Raw genomic sequence first — 12952 nt, forward strand, 5'->3', positions numbered from 1 at the left:
AGGCAGCCCACTTACCTCCCTCAGCTCGTTGTCCAGCCCGACGTGCTCGGAATGTTGGCGAAGGCGGTCCTTCCTGCGCTGTGCAGTGGCGCTCCGACTTACCCAGCGGCTGAAAAGGCAGAAGGTGTAGGTTAAAACAAACCACCCGGCGAAAAAAAGTATGATCATCACTCACCTTCAAAACAGAAAGAATGTGCTGTTCAAACCCAAAGACCAACAATATTTATTTTCAATCGATTCTTTAAAAAACATACATGTAACAGCTTTATTGAGACGTAATTCAGATACCAAATTCACCCATTTAAAGCATCCAATTCAGGGGGTTCTAGTATATTCGTAGAGATGTCCAACTATCACCACAAATCAATGCTCTTTTAAAACTGAGGTTAAAAACTGCACCGTATCCTCTGTAATGACCCACCCCTTTCCACCTTCCCCGCCCAACAGAGCCCCAAACCCTGGATGGAGAGAACCCTGTCCCTTCCCTTTCTCACATCCACGTCCATTAGTTCTTGATTTCCCTCGTGACTGACTACCATGAATCACTTTACCTGCCTTTTCTCAACACCCCCTCAATCCCCCTCAAAGACTATTCCAAGTCTTTCACTTGATCCTCAAGTGCCTCCACTCAACTATGACCCAGCCCTGCCTCCCTCTTCCTGCCCTTTACTTAAATGATGCACACACACTGACCCCCTCATCTTTCTTCTAACCCTCAAGTATAAAGTATATTGGCCGCAACTCAAGACTGTTTCTTCCACCAGGGTCCCTGACCTGCTCCACTCGGTCACTTCCTGTGCCCCATCTCCATTCCCCTCTCAACTAAGTATTGCCCTTCAGCTTGCAAGTACGCTGGCCTCTCCCTTGACCCTGTCTAGCTGCACGTAAATCTGCTTCTTTACTCTTCTCATACAAGATTCTTAAGAAAAGTTGAGGGGTAAGGCTTCTACTTACTTATCTTTGAATCTTTATCTCAAATCAGCTTCTTTCCCTGAAAATGCTCTTAATGAAGCCATTCAGAGCCCTAACTGCCAATCCGATGGCTATTACTCAATTCTGAGCTTACGCTCTCTGCTGATCACTCTTCCTACCTTAAAACTCGTTACCTTCAGCAACCTCAGTGTTCGGGGATAAGCTCTCTCACTTTCGAGCCTTTGAAGATGAAGATCTCGCCCACTTCTGTTCATCTTTCAGACAGCTTCAGAGGCCACACACACAGTGTCCTATGATCCCTCCAAATCTAAATTAGCTACCCCTCTTACACACTCCAATTATAGCACCTACCTCAGTGTGCTATAGTACTTATCTCTATTTTGTGTACAATCCTCTCTAACACAAACTCCTGAGGAGCTGGCATCATGTCTGCCAGCCATCTTACTCTATAAATACACCCTAAATAAATGTAATCAAAGATACAATCTAACATTTAGGTTTATAGATGTTCATCACAGCATATATGCAATAACCAATTCTGTGTTTCTTTTATTCTAAAGACTCACCATTTTGGCTTTTAAATGCTCCTGAAACTAGGATGAATCTTCTATGCCATACACGTTTAATGCATACTTTTTTCAAAAAGCTTTTGAATAGCAAATCTTAAAACCGACAGTTACTGAGAATCAAGTAAATGTGCTCAAAACAACCTAAATGTTCAACAGTAGGGGGTGCTATACAACGAAAGATCATATAGTCATTTTAAAAAATTGAGTTACTAGGACTATCAATAACGTGAAAGTGTGTTCATGATAAAATAATGAATGAAAAAGCAAGACACAACATTGTAAAAACAATTTCCTAATTTTGTAAAAAAAAAAAAAAAACCAACAACTGGACATAAACACATGCCAGGATCTACACAATGATACAACAGAAGGGCATGACACCAAATATTAACATCTCATGGTGATGGCATTATGAGTGGTTTTATTTTTATTTTTTTAAACTGAGGTATAGTTGACGTACAATATTACATAGGTTTCAGGTGTCCAACAAAAGTGATTCAGATTCACAATTTTGAAAGGTTATATTCCATTCATAGTTATTATAAAATGCTGGCTACATTCCCTGTGCTGCAATGTATTTATTTTATACATAATAGTTTGTACTTCTTAATCCCCACTGGTAACCACTAGTTCTCTATATCTTTGAGTCTGTTTTTGTTTTTTTACATTCACTAATTTGTTTTATTTTTTCATAATCCATGTATAACTGATATCATATGGTTTTTGTCTTTCTCTGACTTATTTCACTTAACATGATACACTCCAAGTACATTCATGTTGTTGCAAATGGCAAGATTTCACTCTTTTTTATGGCTGAGTAATATTCCATTGTGTGTATGTATGTATGTACATAAATATATTTTTATATGTGTACTTATATATATCTCATATCTTCTTTATCCATTCGTCTTCTGATGGACACTTAGGTTGCTTCCTATTTCTGTATCTTGGCAATTGTAAATAATGCTGCTATGAACACTGGGGTGCATATATCTTTTCAAATTAGTGGGGTTTTTTTTTTTCAGCTAAATACCCAGAAGTGGAACTGCTGGGTCATATGACAGTTCTATTTTTAGTTTTTTGAGGAACTTCATACTGTCTTCCATAATGACCGCCCTGATTTACATTCCCACCAATAGTGTATGAGGGATCCCCTTTCTCCACTCCCTCACCAACATTTATTCAGTCTTTTTGATGGAGGCCATTTCGACAAGTGTAAGGTGGTACTTCACTGTGGTTTTAATTTGCATTTGTCTGATGATTAACGATGTTGAGCGTCTTTTCATGTGCCTGTTGGCAATCTGTATGTCTTCTTTGGAAAAATGTCTATTCCGGTCTTCTGCCCATTTTTTAAGTAGGTTGTTTATTTTTCTGACGTTGAGTTGTATGAGCTGTTTATATATTTTGGCTATTAAACTCCTTATTGGTCGTATCATTTGCAAATATTTTTTCCCATTCAGTAAGTTATCTTTTTGTTTTGTTGATGGCTTCTTTTGCTATGCAAAAGCTATTTTGTTTAATTAGGTCCCGTTTGTTTATTTTTGCTTTTATTTCCTTTGTTTTAGGAGACAGAGCCAAAAAATACTATATGATTTATGTCAAAGAGTGTCCCATCTGTGTTTTACTCATATATCAAACTATTTAAAAAGATTTCTCAGGTCTTGACTTACCATCCCTATGACTGTGTAATTCATTGCACTATTCCAGGAATATTTACTCTGGAGTATATCCTTGACAGCACAGAGCTATACACAAGTTAAGAAATGAATTCAGACTTTTGCCAGTCAGTACTGCATTACTGACAATATGCTATTTTTAATTTTTTTATTAATGAAGTATCTAACTTACGAAAGCCTAAAATAGGAATGCTGCTTCTTTTGTTGCTTTTAAAATAACTTACACATGCCTTTGGTTTCAAACTGATGAATCATCTCATTTCAGTCTGCTATTTAAATGAATATGATAAAAATGGTAGCAAAGGAAGGTAGCCCTCTTAAAATAGTTTAAAAAAAAAAGAATACATTTGTATCAGAGAAAAAAGTGTGTAAAGATCTAGTGATGGATCTTTGAGGTAGCACCCCTGGAAATGTCCCTATAGCAAAAGATCAGTATGAGACTGTAAAAAGGATTCAGAGAGCTGAGGTGCCTGAAAAGGAAGACCCAGAAAAAAAGCATATCAAGACACTGACAAAGATTCCTTGCTTGACCAAACTTTAGTCAAGAATCCTGACCTTTCCTAAGCTCATCTGTGCATTTCTTTGTAAAATCTAGCTTTACTGAGAACATTGCTAAGACATTTTAGCAGAAACCATCTTCCCTCTTGTTATATGATCATTCTGGGTATCTGATAAGGTTTTAGACTCGCCACCATCCCCCAGGGGATGTCTGATCACCCAGGCCTGCCTTTGGCAAGAATCCTGTTAGTCAGTTTGGTCAGATTCTCCTCTTACCCATGATGCTTCCTCTTAGTGATTTCTATCCACTGACTCCACTCTGCTCCTTGGTGATAAATTCCCACTTGCCCGTGCAGTACTCAGACTGGACTCCAATCTCTCCCTCTTCTGCAAGACCCCACTGCAATGGTCCCTACACCTTGAATAAAGGCGCCCCCTGCCCCCGCTTCCTTGAATAAATTCTGTCTTACCATCTTCAACAAGTGTCATGAATGTTTCTTTTCTTTAACAATTCTGAAGCAAAATACAAACACCAGTTGATGAACTTACATAATCAGTAAAGAGGAAGAGTCAAATATAAATGACACAACGTACAAAGACCCGGAGGCCTTGGAAACAGCCCTGCAAAAAACTGTCGGTGTAAGATAGTGAAATTTGTTCAGGGATTTAAAAAATCAGGCTTACTGGGCAGAGAGATTCAAATAAGCAGTAAAAATGTGAATATGGTGATTATAAACACCAGCTAACAAACTTATATAAGGAATAAAGGAAAGAAATAGGATGAATACACAGGGCTGCTTTCTCTTGGCAGCGAAAGTGGAAAGCACAAAAGACAAGGATAGATATTAACTTACATGATGTAACTAGCAACTCAGTCTGTGAAACAAAATGCCTGGTTTCATTTTATTTTCAAAACAGGGAAATGAGCATCTGCTTGAGAAAATTACTATCAAGTCCACACATTCCTGGTCTATGTTAAATAAATAATTTATCCTTTGCACCATTAAACTTCTTCACTAAGCATGATTTTACCAAAGGTGATCACAATTGTTGAAATACTAAAGATTGCTTCTTTGCTTTTGCTTTGTAAGCAGCATATGAAATTCTAACAGCTGATCAACCATGTGCACAGGCAGGATCATAAATCCCTTTACCCTGAAATTAGTTCTGAGATCTTTTCTCTTTCAGACTACAACCTATCTGAAAATATAATGCTTGGGGTTCTGTGTGGAAATGGGAAAACTTGAGATTATATGTATGATTAAAAGCAATAAAATATGGCAGTAAGATTTTAAAATTAAAATCTTCCCTCCTAAGCACTCCTGACTTTCTTTCCCTGCTTTATTTTTCCTCACAAACCTTACCACTTTCTGACAGATTACTTACTTTACACATTAAGTTTTTGTTTGTTTCAAATTAAACCAAAAAAAGGGATTTTTGTTATTTCATTCATCAACTCCCAATGAACAAGACAGTGCCTCACGTATGGTAGGGCTTCCGTAAATATTTGCCAAATGAATGAATGAGCATTCTAATGCTACCAAAAGGAAATAAAAACTATTTAAATGAATAGTCTACTCATATCCAAGTGAGGTGAAAAATCAGGATATTTTACAAACATAAGAAAAAATGAATAAACTGATGACTAGTCTATTCTGGTGAAAAACTCTCATCCACTTCTCAAAAACAGAACACTGTATCTAGGACAGTCTTCTGGAAAGTCTGAATCCCCATACTGGTCAATATTTCTTAGCACATTTTGAGTTCAGTGTTTATAAAAGCAAGGATAGCTCTTCAACAGAGGGTGAAACCCTGCAAGTTAAAGTAAGTAAGGTAAAATTTTCGGCCATTAGCTATTCACTTCTGTCCTCGTAAGCAGCATATTAAAATCTCCCTACGACCTTCCTCCCTAAGAGTTTAGTATAAACGGCTGCACCATCTACAGGAGGGCAAGATTTCATTCTGAACACATAACTTTTCCACCTTTCTAGTGAATCCTCCTCCTTCGCTGTCTTCGTTAAAGTTGAAACAACCTATTTAAATAAAAGAGTTCAATCAAATAAAGTTTTTTTTTTTTTTTTTAACAAATCCACAACTCATTTACTTTACTGCACAGTGCTCCCTTTCCAAATACGTAAAAGGATGCTGGCACTGAAGATATTCCAGAGCCCCCCAGTCTTTATGAATGAACATGCTTCCAGGAGTAAGACACCTGGGTTCTCATCCTAACTCTGCCACGAACCCAAGCTCAGACTCCTACCAACATATGACAAGGGCATCACTTCAGGTTAGGCTGTTGGATCCCAATCCTTGCTTCATGTGGCTCTTCAAGAGGGAATATAGTGCCTGGGAATGTATCTTGCTTCTCAGAGTACTATTAGTCTATCTCCTTTTGGGTCCACCCTTCTTAACAGCCCAGTGTGAGCCCAAAGGGAGGCACCTGAGGGCTCTTTTCATTCTGAAACACCTCATTAGATCAGTAAGACAAGCTGTTGCTAAACTCCCTTATGCTCAATATTTTAGGTTATTCAAAATTTCTTGGGGGCTACCAAAGCAAAACATCCAACTCCAAAAGTAACAAAGACACGAGTCACCTCTGTATTACAGTGACAGAGCCACGCAGTATACGAGGATAATGGTTAAGCGCCTGGGCCCCCGGACCAGCATACCTAGGTTTGACCACTTCTACTACGTGACCCTGAAACACGTTGCTGACTGTCTCTGAGCCTCATTCATAAAATGGGTAAAACAATACATGTTTGATATATAGGGATGTGCTTGTAATAAGGACCAGTGACTGATGGATTGAAGGCAGTCGACACAGAAGCCAGTGCAGACCAGCTTAGTAACATGAGCAGTGCGACCTCCACATCTACAAAGGTGGATAATAATTACTATAAATAAAGTAGTGATGAAGGCTTCCAAATTTTTTGACTGAGATCTGAAAGGGGGGTGGATGTTTATAATGATAAATACAACCATAACTTGTTTTACTGGACTTTGAAAATACTGTATTTTTTACAGTTTCAAAGTCTGTGGCAACCCCGTGTGGTCAGATGATGGCTAGCATTTTTTTAGCAATGAAGTATTTTTAATTAAGATACATATATTTGTGTTTTTTTCAGACATAATGCTACTGCACACTGAACACACAATAGCATAGTGTAAATATAACTTATACATGCCCTAGGAAACCAAAACATTCTTGCTTTGTTGTGATATTCGCTTTACTGTGGTAGTCTGGAACCAAACCCCCAGTATCTCCAAGGTACGCCTGTCCAAGGCTCCAGAGGAAAAGAAACAGCCATGGAATATATTACTGCATACATAGCACTATAACTGCTTTCCTTAATTCACACCCACCGTTTGTTTTCCTTTGCTGTGTTTGCTATCACGTAGTTTTCTCACATGGAGAGCCTAAATGAATCAATAATTCTGGCACATTTCAGAAACATATTTAAAGAAACACCTTCAGCTGGGAAAACGGTAAAGGTTTCATTCCTTTCAGATTATTAAAAACAGGACATTAATAGTGCAAACACAAGGATATACAAATATTATCATATATATATATGCACCCCAAGAAACTACAAATAGCAAATATTTAGCTTAGTACAGTGCTTATTAAATTACACCAAGTGTTACCATCCTATATGATAATTTACTATGCTTTCTTTTTTCCTGACCAATAAAATCATGATGTGTCTTGGGAAGTAAAGAAGGACCAAAAATTTTGCAACATACAGCTCAGCAGATCATCAGAACAAAAACATATTTTTAAGCGACCTTTCAAGAACCTGCAGATTATACTTCAGCTTCGGCCACTTAGGTTAAAAGGCACAAGCCCAACTGCCCTGTTCCCCTTGCTGCGTCTCTGCTTGCCTTCTGACAGTTCTGGTGGCTGAACGCCACTTCCACGTCGTGCGCCCAGTCTCTAATGGGTTTTCTATTCCACTTCTTCGCCACTGACTGGCTTTTCCCTTTTTTCCTTCTCTGAGCCTCTTTAGTAAGATCACAGATGCTGTAAAATGTTAAGAGTGTTTTCAGATGAGGAAAGAGGCAAGTGATTCCGACTTGTCCAAAGATCCCAAGCTGGTCAGTGGTCAGGAATGAACGAAATTCCCCAACCGCCAATTTCTAGTCTAAAGCCTTTTTTCCAACTTACCATATTCCCCATTCGTTAATACTCTCTTAACAGTTCTTTTTTTTTTTTTTTTGTAAAATCCTTCTTTATTATCAACTTGTTAATAAAACACCTGAATTCACCTAAAATCAAGAATTCCCCTAGGCCCGAATAACTGTTTTCAATTTTAAACATATTCAGATATTTTCTGAATGAAATCATCTACCATAAAGAATGATAGGGTTGACACCTTTTTATTTTTGGTTGTTTTGTAATTTCTGTACTTCATACTTAAAAGTACAAAGATGGTGCCATGGGCTGAACTGCAAGTCCCTAAAAGATATGCTGAAGCCTTAACCTGTGAACGTGACCTTACTTGGAAACAGGGTCTTTGCAGATGTAATCAAATTAAGATGAGGTCGTTGGCGTGGGCCCTAATCCAACATAACTGGTGTCCTTAAAGAAGAGAGAATTGTGGACACAGACATAGAGGGATGGTAGCCATGTGTAGTCAGAGGCAGACACTGGAGTTAAGCTACTATAAGCCAAAGAACGCCTGGGGCTACCAGAAGGTGGAAGAGGCAAGGCCTCTCCTGGAGGCCTTGAAGGGAGCATAGCCCTGCCAGCACCTTGATTTTGGACTTCCCAGCCTCCAGAACTGTGAAAGAATAAATTCCTGGTATTTTAAGCCACCAAGTTCACAGTGCTCTGTTGCAGCAGTCCTAGGAAACTAACACAGAGGCAGTGAAAGTACAAATTTTCTAATTCAGTGTAAGCATTATAATCAGACACAGTTATTTACAGTGAAACCATTCCCAAGTGCACACTACTTAGAAAAAAAAAATCTATTCTATGGATTTTCTTACACGATGGAATTTAAAGTCAAATATTTGTAGAGTGTCAATTAATATTTCAAATGGATTAATTTGGTCTTTGAAGAAAGTAATGAGATTGATAAAATGTTCAGCGGTTACACACACCCCGTGAGAGGCGCAGAGCACGGCACCCTTCCTCTGTTCCTTCCACCACCCACTCAAGTGAAGAACGTGCTTACTTATTATTGGTTGGTCCTGTTGCCAAGACATCAGACTGTAACTTTGGAAAGAATCCTTGCTCATATTTGCCTTGACCAATTTTCATGTCGAGTAGATGTGGGTGGATTGCAGTGTGATCCATTTTCATCAGTCGCTGTTCAATTGATTGCGCTATAAATTAAATTTATAACACATTAGAGACATTTCACTGGCTAAACCTTAAAAAGTTTAGCTTCCTCCACTCATGCAGTGGCAAGAAACTCAATCCTTCTGATAGTCTGAAATAGATTTTTACAAAAGCTCATCAGGAATCAGTACAACATATGTATAAAAAGGTTAATTTTAAGTAAATACTAGACAATTAATTTTCCTGGTATTTTCTGCATTTGTTAAAAGCAAGACAGTGGGGTTAAAGAAAAATCTATAATTTAGTGAAACAGTTTCCCTTAAGTGAGAAATTCAGTATTCTTAATGAAAATGTGGTTCTCAGTACATTTAAAAAATGATGGCCAATAAAATACTCTCCTTGAGCTAAAAGACAAGTGAAGGGAAGGAAAAAGCAAGCATTGTAGCCATATGTTACTTTATTTCTTTGTGCAAAGACCCATTAAATATTCATGATTCTCCATTTGTAAAACAAGGGACTGTGTAAAGGTTATTACCTCACTGTCAGCAACAGTCACATTCTCATTAGCAGGAGTCATTTAGGAGTGTTTATTAGATCGAAAGGGGTAACGCAGAGAAAAACAAAATAAGTAGGCATTTAGAAAATGTCCAGAGGATAAGAAACTGCCTTTTGAAGAATAAAACAGGCCAGAGATAAAAGGTAGGAATTACTCTTCTATTTTAAAACCACTTAAAGTTAAAAGATGTTTCAGAGACCCAGGAAAACAGTGAACAATTTCTCTGGTTAAAAAAATTAAAATCTGATTTTAAGTGTTTTTATCAATTGAATTTTCAGGAGAAAATATAATACTTGTGAAGCAAGACTAGCCTCGCATCTCCTGCCTAGAGACGATTACCACAGGGAAGAAGCCACAGGAAGTGTGGTTGTTTGATGAACAGGGCACGCTGCAGGGACTGCCAATCTCGGGATTTCAGAGAAGCAAAAAGGTATTTTTGTAACTATTTCAGAGGGTCAGTTTATTTTGCCCCATCTGATACCGGCAGATTAAATACTGTTGGTTATCCCCATATGTGTTCTAAAAAAGATTCTTTTTTGGGAGGTGAGGGATCTGGCCATGACATACTCCACTCCTGTCAAAAGAATCTGCTTGACACCATCTTACATGAGATGGATGTGCCCCCGGCCGGTTGTTTGTGTCTGCAGCATTAAGGGATGTGTGCAGAAGGCACTAGCACCCTCTACAACTTTAAACTTCAAAATGTTAGACATCTACTTTAAGTTTCCATAATGTTTCTTCATAACTCACATGAATTTATCCAAAACTTTTTTGAATTTCATTTTATTTTTAATGTGTAACTAGTAACTTCTCTTGAATCACAGTCCATATGTTCTTGGCTGGGCAAAAGGATGCCATGTTTTAATGTGAAATGGTATTTAATTTTCAGTGATGCCCCCTGACTCTCCAAAACCGTATCTATACTCTCAATGCTTCCTAACATGAAACAAAGTTAACAGATGGTTTAGGCAAATCATCCTTAGATTCATACATAGCATGCAATTCTCTAAAGTCCCTGCCAATTTTATATTCCATGAAATACCACAATTTTATGTTCCATGAAAAAGACAAAATTCCATTTCTGCCAATGAGTGCTTCTGTCCTCACAAAAGCAAAAAGGGGGGAAAGGAGCTTCAGTTTTTCCACTGGATTTAAAATGACAGAGAAATCCTTCTGATACTGAGTTACTCTCTTTCAGTTAGGAAGCTTTGTGAAAAACAAAAATCATGATACACAATTAGCAATCTAGGGTTTATAGGACCGCCACAGGGAGCACGATGCAATGCTACTTTCAGCGATTGTACCAACAGTGAACCCCGAACATTCAGAAATTACTAAATGCCTGCTTTTAGAGCTCATGGGCCTGTTGTTAGACTTTCAAGGGTTTGTGCCAAAACTCATTTTCTGTGACCGGTAGGGAATAAAAAAATAAAAAGCTCTGCGTTACTATCAACTTGTGGTCTTTCTGCACAGAAATCATGGGGTTCTGGGGCAACAAGGTCAGCGGCAGAGCGCCTCTGTCTGCGCAGCGCACCTGCAAGTCAAAAGTCGTCTTAGTTGGAGGCAAAACAGAAACAAAAGCAAAACAATGAAGGACAAAAGAAGTGATACACAATCAAACCCAATGTCAACAACAAAATCCCAATCTCTGTAGTTTTTGTTGGGGGTGAGGGGTGGGGAGGAGACAATTTTACCCGATAAAAGAAACCACCTCACGGTTTATGGGGGACACGCACAGTCACAGCCAACTGCCTCTCTTCACTTCTTAAAGAAGTCTTTGACAGAGTAAGTTCCAGGGGGACTATTCCTAATTTAGCCTACTGTCTTTTTCATATGTTACATCTATAATGGTACATTTTCAAGAGTATTATATAATTTCTGTGATGACAGCAGGAGTACCAAACTCTGAGGGGCTGACAGAAAATCTGTTTTAATTGAAAAGATTTTCTAGAAGGATGCAAATAGAGCAATCAGTGCTTAGCTCCATTTAAAAAATTCTGTCAGGAAGGGAGGAATAAAATTTGCTCAACAAGACATTATACTATTTACATGGCTATCAAAGCACTGAAAGTCATACTATTCTCCGAACAGGCGCAGCCAATTTCATTCTCTCTGCTCCCTCAATTTCCAAAACACAGAGGCAACTGTCACTTCCCGAAGGGGCTCCCAGGACCTACCCTCACAGCTGGGGCACGACACGACGATGTTTCAGCAAGTATCAGAGACCTCTAAGGCAGCACACGTGGTAGCACTTATGTACTTCTTTCCCTAAAATACGCTACGTCTACAGCATCGCCGCTCCTGTAATCTGATCTGCGTACAATAAAGTGAGAAAGGCAAGCAACACGGGCAGAGAAAAGAAAACCCACATTTGCTGCCTCTTTTTGCTCCAGACAAAAAATTGCTTTCAAATAGCTCCTACATTTGGAGGGAAAGAAAGGGCTCTCAAGGGACAGATACCAGTTTATCTGGCAAAGAGCTGGGAACCAGGTGTAAGTGTGTAAAGACAGTGTGGATTGGTACATTTCACATGTTGATTGCAGGAACAGCTGACATGGTAGTAAGACTTCAGGTGCTAGAATCAGTCAAATCCGGGTTGAAACTCTTTTTTTTCAGGGCTAGACACTAAGTTTATACATGCCCAGGGCAGGTCCGGGCACCATGCGCCCCTGCAGGGTTTCAATTCATCTACAAGCATAGGTCACAGCACCTGCCAGGGGTCCGCAGGGTGCGAGCAGGCCTTCCCCGTGCAGGGCATCACGTCACAACAATAACAAAGGCCCCCACCGGCCACTAGCAATGGAACCACAAGCAAGTGACCTCTCTGTCTGCTCAACCGTAAGATGAAGACAGTTGCGAAACAAACAATTAACCGTGTCCACACCCCCTCATTATTAAGGTCAAATGCAAAAATGCACACGAGACAGCTGGGATGTTGTCCAGCACAGAGCAGGTACTCAGGAAACACTGACTATTAACATGATTATTTATGTAATGGACTCTTGCACTGCCGGACAAGATTGGCCAAGACTCATAATTCTCAGAGGGAGAAACTAGTGTCAGGGGGTGGGGAGCCTCTAATTTGAATACAAGAATCTAGAGATTTAATTTCAATTAATGAAGCTTTTTAATGAATGGCACCACTAAAGTAAATATACTGTTTTGGTCATGCAAATTAGGCAGCAATTCAAATTGACTACTTGAGGTTAATACTTCTCTTTCCTTGGATGAAGAGAGAAGAGGTAAATAAGCAAAAAAGCAAAATAAACAGCAAGACAGAAATGAACCTTTTTCCATTATGGCAGTAAAGAGAATAAGACAAAAATCACAGCAACCTTATAGTTATATTCCATTCAGCTGCTTCAACTGTATTGTTTTTCTTCTTCTGAGGGAAGAGGAATGTGAAGCAGAAGACAGACAGACATCAGCTCACAGA

At 38.9% G+C, this 12952-nt stretch overlaps 1 protein-coding gene across 6 annotated transcripts in view; it reads right to left on the reverse strand.

Annotated features, from left to right (window-relative positions):
• The window catches only part of DENND5B (DENN domain containing 5B), a 157214-nt gene that overhangs the window by 46732 nt on the left and 97530 nt on the right, over positions 1 to 12952 (reverse strand). For all 6 annotated transcript variants that reach the window (XM_074357616.1, XM_074357617.1, XM_074357618.1 and 3 more), the window contains 2 exons: positions 8854 to 9004; positions 16 to 109 (listed from right to left, as the gene is read on the reverse strand). In XM_074357616.1, the coding sequence (XP_074213717.1) occupies positions 16 to 109; positions 8854 to 9004 (245 nt within the window). The remainder of the gene's footprint in view (positions 1 to 15; positions 110 to 8853; positions 9005 to 12952) is intronic.

This window comes from Camelus bactrianus, chromosome 34 (genome assembly GCF_048773025.1).
Source record: "Camelus bactrianus isolate YW-2024 breed Bactrian camel chromosome 34, ASM4877302v1, whole genome shotgun sequence".
In the NCBI taxonomy this organism is placed as follows: domain Eukaryota; kingdom Metazoa; phylum Chordata; class Mammalia; order Artiodactyla; family Camelidae; genus Camelus; species Camelus bactrianus.